The 16,809-nt window shown below is 44.4% G+C and overlaps 1 protein-coding gene across 1 annotated transcript; it reads right to left on the bottom strand.

Moving 5' to 3' along the window:
- Positions 1 to 349: 349 nt before the first annotated feature.
- On the bottom strand, positions 350 to 16,527 carry miga1 (mitoguardin 1). The gene is made up of 16 exons (XM_072440662.1): positions 16,448 to 16,527; positions 13,628 to 13,753; positions 9,989 to 10,169; positions 9,588 to 9,703; positions 9,406 to 9,511; positions 7,302 to 7,438; positions 6,517 to 6,628; positions 6,300 to 6,406; positions 3,729 to 3,832; positions 3,306 to 3,378; positions 2,815 to 2,901; positions 2,650 to 2,748; positions 2,438 to 2,572; positions 2,306 to 2,359; positions 1,650 to 1,766; positions 350 to 1,384 (listed from the first exon to the last, which is right to left on the bottom strand). Exons 2-16 carry the CDS (start codon positions 13,724 to 13,726, stop codon positions 1,184 to 1,186), a joined length of 1,728 nt encoding a protein of 575 aa, XP_072296763.1. The 5' UTR covers positions 13,727 to 13,753; positions 16,448 to 16,527; the 3' UTR covers positions 350 to 1,183.
- Between the last annotated feature and the right edge of the window lie 282 nt (positions 16,528 to 16,809).

Below are 16,809 nucleotides of genomic sequence, written 5' to 3'. Positions count from 1 at the left end.
TCTGTATTCAATCACGTGTTTTTGAATCGTTCTGTAATAAACTGTAATAATAAATGTAGCTTTGTGTTTTGGTCTTTTTTTTTAAACCTGCAAAACCACAAACTAATGACTCAAAGCTAAAATGCTAAAGACACAAGTGTTCCCATGGTTTGAATACTAAAGCCACAATGTATAAATGTAAGGGTCTCAAGGTACCGAACTAGTGCACCTGCCGTGCTGTAGTTTGTGCATTAGTGGAACATTGTGACCTCAGTTAACCATTTTTTATTCCATTTCCCGCGCTGAACTGGACATAGTATTATGGTTTCATAGTTTATTTAAAGTAAATTCAAGTATTTTAATTGTCAATAGTTTATTGCATACTTATCACAGTGGGACAAATCAAAGTCATGAGAAGTCCAACCCATGAGTTATTCAAATGACTTATTTACTTGTAACAATAATGGATGTATCAGTCTGAAACCCGTGGATTGAGCTCAGCCTTTGAAACACAAACTGCTGCTTTAAAAGCATAATATAAAACGGTTATAACTAGACCAAGCAGTAAAACAAGTCAGAACATTTACACAAGGCAGCAATATGGCAGCAGATCATAAGTCATTAAGACCTGGTGAAAGTAATAACACCTTTTCATCAGGGGGTCCCGCCCAGTGGGCAGGGCTTCCCAAGAGTAGGATAAATAGCTGAGTTCCCAGTCTTGAGTCCCACATTGAGTGACCTTAACGACCAGACGTAAATCTACTTCTAAAAATATATTCGGCGACACCTTTTATACTAAAATAAATATATTGCAGTACATTATAAAGCTGAAGTCACTGATACTGTTGTGCTGATGGTCGAGGCAAAACGTGGAAGATTAACTGAAAAACTCTGGGATAGAAGTAGTGTGAGATTACACCAGCAGGAGGCGCCGTTCAAACAATATTGGCGTAGCCATGCTACCCTGTAGCAGGATCCTTCACCCCATTATGTAGCTGATCCACCTTAAATCTCCAAAAGCAATATTTATTTTGGCTCAACCCGGCTACTTAAATACATTTTACTCTATTTTACACGTTTTATATGCTCTGCCTGAAATGTACCACAATATGTTATGTTATGATGTTTTGACTCTGGCGCGGCTTTTGTTACACTCACAGGGTTATTTTGGACCCTGGCGGAGGCGGGGCGTTGGTTGCGTTGGTTACTCGGCGCCGGGCAGCAGTTGCAGTTGGTTGTTGTTGCAGATGTTGAGGTTGTCGAGTGAATCGGCGTCGGCGTAGGCCAATAGCAGCTCAGAGCGCCGGTGCAGGAGGCGGAGAATGTCCTCGGCCAAAGTCTCCACTGAACTGTAACGCACTTTGTCCAGGTCGAAAATGTCCTTCAGGAAGTGACGTACCTGGTCCTGGAGGAAAGAGCAAACATACAGGTTTATATGATGTAAATCTAACAGAAATGTGTAATGCCTGAACAAAAATGCAGAAATATCATCTTTTATCCTTTAACTTTTTCTCATTTTCAATCTGCTCTTTTTTTGTCAATCATTCATCATCATTTTATAAGTGAGAAGAGTTAGAAAGTCTATTTCAAAAGTTCAGCAGCTCATGTAATATTGAGGCTTGTCAGGATAATAAATACGTTTAAATGAGTAAATGCGTGTGAACTCAGACCTTGAAGAAGCAGCAGAGGTCGTGCAGCGAGCTCTTTGGCCCGAGGAACCCCCAGGCCAGAACCGGACTGACCTGTTCACACACGCTGTAGAAGTGAGCGATGAAGCCGTCATCGACCTGAGCCAGAGACACAAGCGGTAAACGTGTTAAAACCAGGACTAAAGCAGGACTAAAGCAGGTCTACGTCAGGACCAAACCAAGTCTACGTCAGGACCAAACCAAGTCTACGTCAGGACCAAACCAAGTCTACGTCAGGACCAAACCAAGTCTACGTCAGGACCAAAGCAGGTCTACGTCAGGACCAAAGCAGGTCTACGTCAGGACCAAAGCAGGTCTACGTCAGGACCAAACCAAGTCTACGTCAGGACCAAACCAAGTCTACGTCAGGACCAAACCAAGTCTACGTCAGGACCAAAGCAGGTCTACGTCAGGACCAAAGCAGGTCTACGTCAGGACCAAAGCAGGTCTACGTCAGGACCAAAGCAGGTCTACGTCAGGACCAAAGCAGGTCTACGTCAGGACCAAACCAGGTCTACGTCAGGACCAAACCAGGTCTACGTCAGGACCAAACCAAGTCTACGTCAGGACCAAACCAAGTCTACGTCAGGACCAAACCAAGTCTACGTCAGGACCAAACCAGTTAGAACGACCTTCACCTTCATGTGCTGCCTCTTCTGTTTCAGCACGGACCAACAGCTCGACGCCACCGCCTACAAATACACAACCAAACGTGAAATAAAACGACAACAATCGTTCAAAGTTTATCAGTGATTAAATCTCCTTCTCACCGTCTCCTTGAAGGAGCTGTTGAGCCAGCGGTTCCCGATCACATTTTGAATGGAGATCGGCGGATTCTCCAGATCCTCGAAGGAATCCATCAGAATAAAGTCCAGCACGATGTCGTAGAAGTTCAGATGTCTGACCTGAAGACGCACATTTAGCCGTGACTACATCGTTACGGAAACAAGTGTTTGTGGGTAAAACGTGGCGTCTCGCTCACCCCTCGTGTGGCCAGCTCGCCCTCAGTGTTCTCCCAGTGATCCTTGTTCTGCAGGAAGGAAATGAGCTCCTCGAAAACGTCCTCGAACCGCTTCGGACTCTGGGAAACGTGATTGAAAGGTCAGACTGGACAAAAGTGACTGGTCAGAGACACTAGGACACTGACCTTGTGAGCCTGGACGATGATGGAGGACAGGATTTTCTTTCCTGTTTCAGCTAAAAACGTCCTGGTCGTTCTCTCGCACAGAATGAGCTGAAGACGGAGCAATAAACATCAATAATTAATAAACAAGAATAAAAATGAAGACAAAACTCAAGCCAGGTTTTGTTTTGAGAAGGTCTGAGCCAAAGAATACACAATAACAACTTCTATTCTCACTAGAACTGCAATGATTCATCGGAATACTTATTTAATAATCCATAATATCTGGAGTATAAACAGACTTCTATCACAAAGACAGGAGCGTCATTATATCTAACAGTATATATTTTATTTGTGTATTTTGTTAATAAATAGGTATGGACAACTTTTCACTTGAAGCTTATTATGAAAAATATAGTTGTTTGACCAGTCGACGAATCAAACAAACAAAAGGTAAATCTGTTGCAGCCCTAATGTTTAAAGTAGTTTAAATACAGTTGAATAATCCACAGTACCTCACAGGCTTGTCGAACGCAGTGTAACTTGGCGAGGAAATCCAAGTCTCCGATGCAATCCAACATCTCTGTCCTGAAACGAGAACGGACAATGAGACGTTTGTGTGACGTTACTGAAACGTTACTGAGACGTTTCTGTGACGTTTCTGAGCGCAGACGGGAACGTCAAAACCGGTGATTTTCAACACGTTTTTGAGACGACACAAACCGGGACTAAATCTGGACTAAATCAAGTCTAAAACAAGTCTAAAACGAGACAGAACAGGAGTAAATTGGTGCAAACGGAAAAAAAAGTAGGACAAGCTTTAGATTAAACCCAAACGTACAACAAACACTGAGCTTAAGTCCCTGAACTAGTGAGTGACAGAACGGGACCGAAGTGGAAAGAAGAGGACATAACTGGACAGAAGTGGAGAGAACTACCTGAGGACTCTGCAGGTGATGTTCCCCTCTTCAGCCGACTCCAGAGCCTCTTCGTAAAACGGGTGATGGCCCAGGACGCTCCTCAGCTCTCTGTGTTCAGACAACTGTAACCCGGCAACCACAAACACACAAACATGAAGGTCCATTCCATCGTTTTCACTCTGATGTTCCTTTTTGACACATTTCCACTTTTTAAGATTAAAACAGAGGTATTTGACATTAGGTTTGTGCAGGTCGTGGCTGAACAGAGAAAGACAGTGCAGTAAAAAGAACCTGGTGCTTTTATTTTGAAGGGCTGACACCTGAACTGGGCTCTGGGGCAGGACAAACGTATACCGGTACTTATAGACCTATACTTAGTCCTACAGAGGAGTTCTTTTCTGAAACATGTGGGTCAGGACGAGACCGTGAGCCGAGTGGGACAGAGGAATGCACGCTGGCTAATTATAGAGGAGTCGTTTCACTGGGTCGTCAGGGGGAGCTCACATCAGGATGAGTACTGACTTTTGCATTGTTAATTAATATGACAACTGTGCTAATTTTGCATCACTGTGACCTGTCGATTTTCCATGATGCAGTAAATGTTTTAAACACACGGGGGAACTGGAACAAAAATATGGAGCCGGGTCAAACATGACGTGACTAAAAACATCTGCTCCTTTGATTGAATCCTCCAGTCGTTGCCGAGGCTGACCAAAAGGGGGCGTATGTGTGTATCGCCACATCGCCCAGACCTACTCGGAACATTAACGACTGAAAAGTAGACCAAGTATGAACCTCTAAACCAGGGGTGTCAAACTCATTTGGGTCGCGGGCCGAACATAAAGTAAAACATAAAACTATTAAAAATATAAGAAATAAATAGCTTTATATAGCCTACGCTGTTTTGAAGCAATTACTGGATCGATAAAAAAAATTACAAAACGTTTGTTCTCATAAACTGAAATGTATTAAGAAAAACAAGTGTAATTTCACCAACACTGTGCTTCAGTTTATGTCATTACAACTTCAGAGTTGATCTACAGTTCTACAGAGATAAACATTTGACTTTATAACAAAATAAACTTCTCAAGATCTAAAAAAAGTTTAAATGTCCTAACTAACATTTCCACGTCTGTGTAGTTCTCTGTACAGCTGAACTGACTCACCACTAAACTTCTGCTCAAAAGTGCTTCAAGTGCACTTCTCCCTCAGCAGCTCACACAGCAGTGCAGCAGAGCCCCGTGGGGGAGGGGCGGCCACCGGCGGCATTGTGGGACTTGTAGTTTTAGCGATAAAAATGGTTACAGATGTAACTATGGTTCTATGAATTGTATTATTTTTTAATATAAATTAGAAATGTTCGGCGGGCCAGATTTGACACCTATGCTCTAAACTAATAAAGATTTGCAAGTAACGTTACAATATACCGTATTTTCCAGACTATAAGTTGCATCTTTTTTCATAGTTTTGGCCCAGGTATGACTTATACTTAAACTCCGGAGCGACTTATATGTGATATTATTTGTTATTTTCACACTTGCAACCGTATTTCATACTCCAGTTCAACTTATGTATGTTTTTTTTCTTCTCTATTATGCATTTTTTGGCTGGTGCGACTTATACTCCGGAAAATACGGTACAAGACAGAATGGAAAACAGAGAAAAGAAATGGGTCGAGGACTCGTCTAAACTCTCTCAAATAAACTGAGTTCTTGATTTACTTTAACAACAGTTTGATGATCTAAAGTCGTCCCTCGTGAGGACAGAGAACAGACGCTCTGTGGGTCAAGTGCGTCTGTGTCATAGGATTAAAACCCCAGGCCCGTCTGGGACTGAACAGACACAGTAAACAGAGTCCAGGAAGTTCAGCCACTTCAGAACTCGCTCTGTGTACAAATACTGTGAAGTGTATTTTTAGGATTAAGAAAGTTTCCTCACATTCTCATGAACTAGATAAAGATTTTACAAATACACATCTGCACTTTTAAAGTTTTACCTTCAATGAGGCTTCCTTTTTCCTGAATCTGACCAAAACCTGCAATTTATTTGTTTATTTGGGGTATTTATACCTGTTGTTAATATAAATTATAGTTTTACACCAATCGAGCAGATATTTATAGAGAAAACTTGAAAAATCGGTTGAAAATAACAGGAAGTGACATCACGCCAAATTTGTGCATAATTTACACACACAAAAAAACACCACTTTTTTGACCCTCTAAACATTAATTTAACAAAATAAAGTTGCTCTTATGTTTTTTTAAATTGTGACTTTAGGAGAGTTTTGATGTCATCAATTACAAACAGGAAGTACAATTATAAACCTTAAAAATGTGCTTTTCTGGGATAAAACGGGTATAGTTTTTGGCAGAATTTAAAACATATTACTACCATTGTGTCCTTGGGCAACACACTTCACCAAACTATGAGAACACTTTATTTAACGTGTGGTTTTCGACCGCAGAGAGCAGGAGCAGCGACGTGATGTTGTCGCGGCGCTCCTAAAGTCTACTAAACGCGTCTGCATATCTCATACCCCTTTCATCTCGTACAGTTAAGTCCTTCACATTAAACGGCGTTCGCTCTCACCTCTGCGGCCGACACAAACGAGTCCGTGGAGTCCGCCACGCTGAGGCTGTCTCGAAGGTACGCCTCCTCCACGTCTTCATCGGACGACAGCTCGGCCATTTTCTCTGCTAAACACGCAAAGTCTCATTAGAACCGACGCTACGCAAAACCGCGCGTGAGTTTAATGTGAGTCGAAGCGCGTCGTTGGTTTGTAGGCGTGAGAAAAGGGCGTGGTTACATTGGCTGTTGGGCCCGGACATGCCCAGCACCCCCTCGAACTCCTCCTGCAGGTGGTACGCTCTCTGAAGCAGCGATTTCAGTCGGTAGATGAACTCTGCGCTGATCACGTCCTGACAAAACAACCCAAAGACAGAATGACTCCACAAAGTAACGGGACAAGTGGAAATGTCACAATTAAACACTTTTAAACAGGCAAAATATGTGGCTCCTGTTTGTTTTGCTAACATTTAATGGCAAGTTTCAGCGAAAATACAAAGGTTAATTCAGTTGTTTTTGTCAGATGCACTTTTATAGACGTTAACAGCGATGCATATTTTCACATCACTGTTTATTTTAAGGTTTTGCTGTTTCCGCTCCCAAATCCTGGGAAGACCGTGACCTCTGACCCTCTTTTCCTCAGCTCTCTAGAGACAAACATGGCCCTTTGACCTGCACTAATCCAAATCCTCCACGTTCCCAAGTCAACAAGGAAGATGTAGATAAATCTGTGAATGAAAGGTAACTTTATAGTCCGCATTTGACCCATCTCTTAACCAGGAGCAGAGGCCCCGCCCACTAAACTAGGTCTGGACCCGGCTCTGGACCCGGCTCTGGACCCTTTAGTCTCAGTGAGTCTGACAATACGACAGTCTGTGATATAAATGTTGTTTTTCATTTGTTCCTCTTGTAACAGTTAAGAATACAATACAATAAACTTGACTTTTATCAGATTTATTTCCTCAGATATCGGTAAACTTAGCAGATATTTGGCACAGATGTCTTTTGATGACGTGGGAGTCGTACCTCCATGCTCTGCTCCGCGATGGCGTCTCCAGCTCCTGTTTTTATGGAGCCGCAGAGTTCGTCGTCGTCGCTTTGTTTGCTCCTGAAGGTCAAAGCTTCTTCCCATCGCCTCAACGCCTCCTCGAACAGGTCCATGCCTTCAAAACGAGAACAGTCAAGACTTTAAACAAGGGAAACTCGTGTATTACACAAACTTATAACATCACAATAAGGCAAAACTTTGAATGAGATTTTCCATTTGTTCAAAAATAGTTAGTTTAATATATATTCCATTTTGTACAGCGCTCGTATTAAAATACTAAAATGTGGTGATGCTGGTGTTTTGAGCTGTAACTCTGCATTTTGCAGCATTAGCTCCGCGTACTGTTCACTTTAGCCTCCGCGTGCTGTCCGCTTTAGCCTCCGCGTGCTGTCCGCTTTAGCCTCCGCGTGCAGTCCGCTTTAGCCTCCGCGTGCTGTCCGCTTTAGCCTCCGCGTGCTGTCCGCTTTAGCCTCCGCGTGCTGTCCGCTTTAGCCTCCGCGTGCTGTTCCCTTTAGCCTCCGCGTGCTGTTCCCTTTAGCCTCCGCGTGCTGTTCCCTTTAGCCTCCGCGTGCTGTCCGCTTTAGCCTCCGCGTGCTGTCCGCTTTAGCCTCCGCGTGCTGTCCGCTTTAGCCTCCGCGTGCTGTCCGCTTTAGCCTCCGCGTGCTGTCCGCTTTAGCCTCCGCGTGCTGTCCGCTTTAGCCTCCGCGTGCTGTCCGCTTTAGCCTCCGCGTGCTGTCCGCTTTAGCCTCCGCGTGTTGTTCCCTTTAGCCTCCGCGTGCTGTCCGCTTTAGCCTCCGCGTGCTGTCCGCGTGCTGTCCGCTTTAGCCTCCGCGTGCTGTCCGCTTTAGCCTCCGCGTGCTGTCCGCTTTAGCCTCCGCGTGCTGTCCGCTTTAGCCTCCGCGTGCTGTCCGCTTTAGCCTCCGCGTGCTGTCCGCTTTAGCCTCCGCGTGCTGTCCGCTTTAGCCTCCGCGTGCTGTCCGCTTTAGCCTCCGCGTGCTGTCCGCTTTAGCCTCCGCGTGCTGTCCGCTTTAGCCTCCGCGTGCTGTCCGCTTTAGCCTCCGCGTGCTGTCCGCTTTAGCCTCCGCGTGCTGTCCGCTTTAGCCTCCGCGTGCTGTCCGCTTTAGCCTCCGCGTGCTGTTCCCTTTAGCCTCCGCGTGCTGTCCGCTTTAGCCTCCGCGTGCTGTCCGCGTGCTGTCCGCGTGCTGTCCGCGTGCTGTCCGCGTGCTGTCCGCGTGCTGTCCGCGTGCTGTCCGCGTGCTGTCCGCTTTAGCCTCCGCGTGCTGTCCGCTTTAGCCTCCGCGTGCTGTCCGCTTTAGCCTCCGCGTGCTGTCCGCTTTAGCCTCCGCGTGCTGTCCGCTTTAGCCTCCGCGTGCTGTCCGCTTTAGCCTCCGCGTGCTGTCCGCTTTAGCCTCCGCGTGCTGTTCCCTTTAGCCTCCGCGTGCTGTCCGCTTTAGCCTCCGCGTGCTGTTCCCTTTAGCCTCCGCGTGCTGTTCCCTTTAGCCTCCGCGTGCTGTTCCCTTTAGCCTCCGCGTGCTGTTCCCTTTAGCCTCCGCGTGCTGTTCCCTTTAGCCTCCGCGTGCTGTCCGCTTTAGCCTCCCCGTGCTGTCCGCTTTAGCCTCCGCGTGCTGTCCGCTTTAGCCTCCGCGTGCTGTCCGCTTTAGCCTCCGCGTGCTGTCCGCGTGCTGTCCGCTTTAGCCTCCGCGTGCTGTCCGCTTTAGCCTCCGCGTGCTGTCCGCTTTAGCCTCCGCGTGCTGTCCGCTTTAGCCTCCGCGTGCTGTCCGCTTTAGCCTCCGCGTGCTGTCCGCTTTAGCCTCAGCGTGCTGTCCGCTTTAGCCTCCGCGTGCTGTCCGCTTTAGCCTCCGCGTGCTGTCCGCTTTAGCCTCCGCGTGCTGTCCGCTTTAGCCTCCGCGTGCTGTCCGCTTTAGCCTCCGCGTGCTGTCCGCTTTAGCCTCCGCGTGCTGTCCGCTTTAGCCTCCGCGTGCTGTCCGCTTTAGCCTCCGCGTGCTGTCCGCTTTAGCCTCCGCGTGCTGTCCGCTTTAGCAGAGGTTTAAACGTACCCATCACACAAAGGTTTAAACGTACCCATCAGATAGAGGTTTTCTGGCGTGGTCACGGGTAAGTTGAGCACGCTGCCCAGGTCCGAGTCGTTGCCACAGGTGCTGCTGCTGGACGACGTCACACTTTTAACCTACAAAAAAACTCAATATATAATTCCTTAACAATAAATAAATCACATCACATGAATATAGTGATAAAAGTCTTACTGAAGCCAGGCTCTGCAGTGACCCCGACAGGTTTCTGTAGGTTTCCGTGGTGATGACCAAACCAGTGGAGTTTCCCTTGTAAAGCGGCTGAGTCGGATCTGCTTCATTTGTCGGTCCTGTAAGAGGTCATGGGTTGAAACATTTGACATACTTTTACTGCGTTTGTACTGGAGGAATACACGTTGAGGCGAGTACCAATACATACAATCTGCACTGTCAATATTAATTCATATATATTTCACTTTTTGTACTTTTCACATTAGACATCCGTCACCATCAGAAAGCAATGTACTTTTAAGCAATAAAAACACCTTTTGGAACTGTACAACAATTTGATTTGATTATCATTAGACAGCTTTCATGACATGTTGAACTGAGCTAACGCTAAGCAGACCGCTCACCATTGTGCCGCGCCGCCACTTTGGCAAACGCTTCGAAGTCGACCTGGTCCCACTCCGACGACGGCGAGGGCCTTCTCTTTCGGCTCTTCCGTCTCTGGAAGCGGCGTGCGAGGTACAGCAGCGAGATGGCGCCAAACGCCGTGGCCGCCACCAAGTGCTTGGTGCCGGGGCTCAAGTTCACCTGCAACGGGCAAAGAGGGGCACGGGTCAGACTGTGTTTACCACGAGGAACCCACAGCCAGAGCCTGGCACGGGTCAGACTGTGTTTACCACGAGGAACCCACGGCCAGAGCCTGGCACGGGTCAGACTGTGTTTACCACGAGGAACCCACGGCCAGAGCCTGGCACGGGTCAGACTGTGTTTACCACGAGGAACCCACGGCCAGAGCCTGGCACGGGTCAGACTGTGTTTACCACGAGGAACCCACGGCCAGAGCCTGGCACGGGTCAGACTGTGTTTACCACGAGGAACCCACGGCCAGAGCCTGGCACGGGTCAGACTGTGTTTACCACGAGGAACCCACGGCCAGAGCCTGGCACGGGTCAGACTGTGTTTACCACGAGGAACCCACGGCCAGAGCCTGGCACGGGTCAGACTGTGTTTACCACGAGGAACCCACGGCCAGAGCCTGGCACGGGTCAGACTGTGTTTACCACGAGGAACCAACAGCCAGAGCTCGCATCACAGGCCAAGGAGTGTGAGGAGGAGCACGTACGCAGCAACGTGCCAATAAATAAGACTATATATAAATAAGGCTGGACATAAATTAAGGCTGGAAGTAAATAAGACTAAATAAATAAGATTTCATATAAATAAGACTGTAAATAAATATTAAATTGCACTATTTTAACAAATAATCAGGTCTATTTTAAGCAGGTCTATTTTGTAAATTTAATCCCACTGGAGATAATTTAGCATCATTTATAAAGGCCCAGGATAATCTTAAACTAGTGCTGATAAAGACATTAAAAATAAGAACTGGAGTGGAGATTTGTATCAGAGATTTTAGTGTTGATGATGTAATAAAACTCGTACTCTATAACTCTAGCGCTCGCACCCCAGCGCTCGCACCCCAGCGCTCGCACCCTAGCCCGTACTCCAGCTCGTGCTCAGCAGTTTGTCTGAGAAGTGCACGCCTGGTTAAACGGCGTGCGCGGCCTGGAGGGACTGCGGCTCGTCACGTAGACTTTGACAGATCCATTTCGAGCGCCATGTCCCGTTTAGCGTCTATAAATAGAAGACGCTGCAGTGGATTAACTCCTCACTGAACCGAATATTCCTAAACACGGCAGATTACATAAACGCTGGCAACAATAGTGACACGATTAGAACAGATTAGACTGACGTACACGTTACAGGACTCAGTGAATCTAAGTGAAGGCTAATTAAACAACTCATTTAAATGATTTATTAGAGTTATTTAGGTAGTATAATACCCTCCTCTAAAACTTGCAAACCTTTAGACAGTTTCTAAACATTTTATTTTTGCTGCGTGCATCATAAAAAAAAACATTCTATTTGTAAATTGAAATCTGCGCAATTTATCAGCCCCAGAAAAATATTAAATCCTATACTTTTAAAAGTTGAAACGCATCTTTTTTAATAAAAATGTTATCTGGATGAATTAAAACATGCAAATATTTAATTCTCCTGGACACACACAAACACATTTAACTGCAGTTACAGAGCTTCTAATTACTAACTAAATACGTTTCCAAATCGTTCAGTGTAAGCAAAATATAAAATCTAGTCGTAACGTCATTATAGATAAAAACAAACAAATGAATATATTTAAGACATTATATCCTCCTGTAAAACATGTGTGTTTATCTGCTGATTAAAACTGTCTAAGCATTTTAAGTAAGGGATTATAAGCCTCATTCAAAGAGCTCGCAAACAACTTAAACAATGGATTCTGTTCAATTCAACGGCAGAATTTCTTGCACCGACAAGTGTGAAAAAAAAAAAATGTGAATTGATAATCACGCATGAGTAACGGCTAAAACGTTGACAGTCCAGAGGCTGAATTTGTGCCATTCTTTTGGTTTTGAACAGTGAAAAAGGAACACACGGCTTCACGTCTGTCCAGGAAGTATAATACATGCGTTCGCGGTGACGTCATACAGCCGGGACTTCCCCATAGCGGCCATTTTAAAAGGGGCTCGCGATATATAAAAACCAACACGACTGCATCCTTTTCTACGGCATAATGAGCTACAAATACTTTAATTCTTTGGACGATAACGGCAAACTAAGGTACACAACAAAGCTCTCATTTCTTGGTCAGTCAACAGAGCAATGTCCTAACAGAACGCAGGTTTTTGGCATTTTGGCCTCATATTTCCTGGATTTCGTATGTAGTAGATGTGCCGTTGTGCCCCTTTCAAAATGGCGGACCTGGTTGCCACTGCACAAGTTCCCGGATGTGCGAACGCATGTATAGTACTACTTTATAACTGCAGACAGCAGTATTTAAGGTGGCAGCTGCTCAACAAAATATGTCACGGTAAAAATAACCAAGTTTGTTCTAAGAAACACACAAAAGCATTTTAAAGTCCATACGAATGTTCTCCTGTTTTTCTAACGATGTGGTTGTTTGAGTTTGTCCCTGTGGTAAATATTACTCATAGTTTTACATCAGTCAAGATAACGTGTTACATTACCGCCAGACTTTAGTCTTTAGACTTTATTCCAGAGCTGACTCTTCTTCTTCTTCTTCTTTGGTGCTTCCGCTGTACATCCTACGCTTTATTATTTAGGCTTTATTGTTTAGACCCGATTAACCCTTTAGTTAACCAGGTAAGCAGAGTGAAGAGCTTAAGGTGATAAACGTTGTTGTTGTTTTATGGCGGTTGGCCAAACGTTGAAAAATCACAGAAGTAGAGCTTCTTCTACAACAGAACACTTGATGACACTTTCTGATGTCATCAAAAAGCGCCATTCCATAAAAAATGCAGAGAGAGTTTGCACGTTTTTATGACACACTCGTTTAACAAAACAAACGTGTCGTCAGGCGTAAATATTTGTCAAATCATAACTGTTGTAAGATTTGAATGGATTTTCGCCCTTGTTTACAATCTGGTTGCTAGGTAATGGTTGTGTTTCTAACTGTCATATTTGCTGCTCATGTCCAACCAGGAAGTGACATTATAAACGTCACCAAAATCGCCAAATTGAAACAAATGCATTAAAAAAAACAGGCAAAATCTTTGGTAAAATCTGAAACATAATCATGTTCCATTTGTTTTAGTGAAAAGTGTAGTTTAATGTGTCATACGGACTTTAAAAATGAGACATGATGAATTCTGTTAATGGAATAAAGATTAAAGATCGTTTCAATGACTCAAATATCTGACTCCAAGTGCCATTCGAAGGCAACAAGCTCACGGGACGTCACGCAAAAATGACTATTGACACAGAAAAGCACCAGTAATTTAAGCATTTACACCATCGACTGACCAATACATCAACTAAAAGATCCACAGCCCAACTATTACCAAACCACCTGAAGGAGAATAAATTACTCCTGAACTAATGTGAGTGACATAAGAAATGTAAAATATCACGGCTGTCTTTTGCCAGTCTGTGTGTTGCATGATTATAATTCGCAGTAAACGTCGGTCTTCAGTTTCGCTCACCTGAGTCAGTGATCCGTAGACCGACAGAGGCAGATCGACCATTCGCAGCGCGGCCGTTCTGACCGACAGCGGCGACGAGCTCAGCGTCTCCGGCCTCATCGTGTGTGCCGCTTTTCACCTCAACATCTGGAAAAAGTGATAGCAAAACATATTTACAGAGAGTATAGGGTAAACATTAGCATTTTAATTTGTCCGTTAATTTCTCACAACACGTCTTGTTAACTTTAGACTTCACAGGTGTGTATATTAAAGAAGAAAAGCCTTATCATTGTTTAAAGTCCTCTCTGGAAGACAGGAAGTACTTTGTTCAAATCGGTAACTGTGTCTCAGATGTGTCGGGTGCCACAAGGGTCAGTCCTCGGACCCCTTCTGTTCAAACTCTACATGCTGCCGTTGTGTCTTATCACAATGATGCAGACGAGTCAGATCTATGTTTCACTGTCGACAGGTGAATATGGACCAGTGGATTCACTCTGTCACTGCATCCAACAGATCAGTGTGTGGAGGCAGAACAACTTTCTCCAGCTGAACTCAGACAAGACTGAAATAATCAGCTTTGGCCAAAGAAACAAAGAGAACGTGTTAGCGTCACCTCCAGAGTCTCGCTCTAAAACCTACAAATCAAGTTAGAAATCTGGGGATAATAATGGACTCAGACTTGAACTTTAACAGCCACATCAAATCAAGAGTCTAAGTCAGAGTCTAAACCAGATTTGGAGCCACTTATCCATGCGTTTGTCTCCAGTAGATTAGACTAACCTCTTAAACGGTTTTGTGATTTTAATGCATTTTTTCCTGTCGTGTGAAGTACTTTAAATTGTCCTCTACAAACAAACTTGCCTCAACATCATCATTTTGCATAATATTTTACAAATGATAAGATAAGATAAATGCATTTAGGGTAAAACTTTTACTTTATAGATTCAACAACGATGCCATAATCAATATTCAGAATCAGAATAAGGTTTATTGCCATTTGTCAATGAACACATTTCACAAACAGAAACTTGTCCTGGTGATTCATGCAACACAAACAACAAAACACAGAATACAATACAATGAACAATGAATAGCTAAAAAATAAGTAAGTGAAGTTAAAATAAGGTTAGGAATAGGCATGATATGTACATAATAAAATATAAAGTTATGTAGTGCAATAAGAAGTGAACAGTGCAGAGAGTGCAAAGTGCTGAAGTGGACTTTCCTGAAGTCCACGATCATCTCCACTGTTTTCTGGGCGTTGAGCTCCAGGTCGTTACCGCTGCACCAGGACACCAGCCGCTCCACCTCCTGTAGACAGACTCATCCCCGTCCGAGATGAGCTCAATGAGGGTGGTGTCGTCCACAAACTTAATTAGTGTTACGGAGTCATGGCTGGAGATGCAGCAGTTTGTGTACAGGGAGAAGAGCAGGGGTGAAAGTACACAGCCCTGTGGAGCTCCTGTGCTGATAGTCCGTGTGTCTGGAGTCAGGTTGAGCTGCGAGAGCTTGTCCTGGAGCAGAGCAGGAGGATGGTGTTGAATGAAGAGCTGAAGTCCACAAATAGGATCCTGGCGTAGGTTCCCGGGGAGTCCAGATGCTGCAGGTAAAGTGGAGAGCCAGGTTGATAGTCGTCTACAGACCTGTTGGCTCTGTAGGCGACCTGCAGGGGGTCCAGCAGGGGGAGGTGAGGGACTTGAGGTGGGGGATGCCATATTCAATACTTGTGAAGAAGCAGCACGAAAGTAACTCTTATTCTTATTCAGAAGTATTGAAAAATGGATAATATCGCAATTGTCGATTTAAAGATCTGCATCATCACAATATTGAGCGTATTGTCTATAATTCAAATGGTTAAAAATGACCTCAAAAAGACACAAACGTCCAGTGTGATCTCCCAAACGAGCGAATAACGTAACATCACTGTGCTTTTGTGGTTAATTGAATAACAAAAGGCACATTTTAGCCCATAATCCTGATGCACTGTTAAAATATCCCTTGAATATTGTTATCAATGCCAAACATATGGAGACGTACATGTTTGTCTATATCACCCTGTCGCATCGCCTCCGGAGGTAAAACACAACTTATACTGAACATCGACACGACAAAACACACTTTGTCGCACATTCATTGTCATAATTCAAAAAACTAACAACTATACTATTCAAAACAGACCAAGTTCTGTCAATACATTTATACTTATTGACATGTACACTTCACAAATTGTATGACGGAGATATATTAATATAAAATGTATTTGTGTCACCATAGTCTAAAAGGAAATGCTTGCTCATTGTATTCTTGTAATCAATATTTAGTACATTATTGGCATATAACATCACACAACTTTGCATTACCCATCCCAGTATCATAAAAAGATATCCCGATGCAACAATGTACCAGCAGGACAGTTTACAAAAGCAAATTAGAACAGATTAGTTTAATTAGATAGAGACGACAAGCAGTTTTGCCCTTTGTTTGTTGGCTAGTTTTAACCTTTATCTTCACATTATAGGACTACATTAACTGTTTATAACACAACTGATCGACCCAAACTATTACTTAGGAGTGGCACAGTCGTGGATGATCAAATAACCCGGTGTGTCGGTGAATTAAACCGTTTTTAAGCGGGCAGCGCGCGTTTTAATCTGTTTCAAATGGAGTTGACGTGACTGAAGCTAACGGCTAACACACGTAATAGAGGCTAACACACGCCATAACGTCACGACGGCGTCATAACACGGGCACAAAAACGCGTTCAAACCGATCACCGGGAACGGGTTTGTGTGACGGGTTTGAGCAAAAGAGATGGCACTGCGGGTTTAAGGCAATATTTACCGTTCAGAGGGAGTTCACTGCCGGTTTTGACCTCAGCCGCCGCTCAAAGTGAAGGACCGGAGGAGCACGCAGTGACGCAGTGACGCAAAGTGACGCACGGTGACGCAGAGCACGCAGAGTCACGCTCGTTTCAAAATAAAAGCACCACAGTCTTTGATTTTTTTAATATATATTTATTTTAAAACAAATTATAAAACGTCCTACGCTCCTACGTTTTGTGTTTTATACGTGTTTTGATATTGGAAAAATGAAATGAAATATAATATAATACGTAACATAGTGCACAAAAAACAGACGATTGTTAGGAATAAAATACAACAGCAGTAAAGGCTTTAAATGTGTTGGATGGGTTATTTTATTAT

This window comes from Eucyclogobius newberryi, unplaced genomic scaffold (genome assembly GCF_026437365.1).
Source record: "Eucyclogobius newberryi isolate DKJ021-1_F unplaced genomic scaffold, fEucNew1.0.hap1 SCAF_12, whole genome shotgun sequence".
Classification (NCBI taxonomy): Eukaryota; Metazoa; Chordata; class Actinopteri; order Gobiiformes; family Gobiidae; genus Eucyclogobius; species Eucyclogobius newberryi.
The sequence above is the reverse complement of the archived record's forward strand: the minus strand, read 5'-3'. Positions and strand labels throughout refer to the sequence as shown.

What these genes read in the sequence shown, in the direction of transcription:
- miga1 (XM_072440662.1), bottom strand. Translation starts at nt 13,726, where the DNA reads ATGAGGCCGGAGACGCTGAGCTCGTCGCCGCTGTCGGTCAGAACGGCC. An exon ending in ATCACCTGCAGAGTCCTCAG is followed by an intron (nt 3,379 to 3,728) that starts GTAGTTCTCTCC and finishes TTCTCGTTTCAG; the next exon opens with GACAGAGATGTTGGATTGCA. An exon ending in GCGAGCTGGCCACACGAGGG is followed by an intron (nt 2,573 to 2,649) that starts GTGAGCGAGACG and finishes GTGCGTCTTCAG; the next exon opens with GTCAGACATCTGAACTTCTA.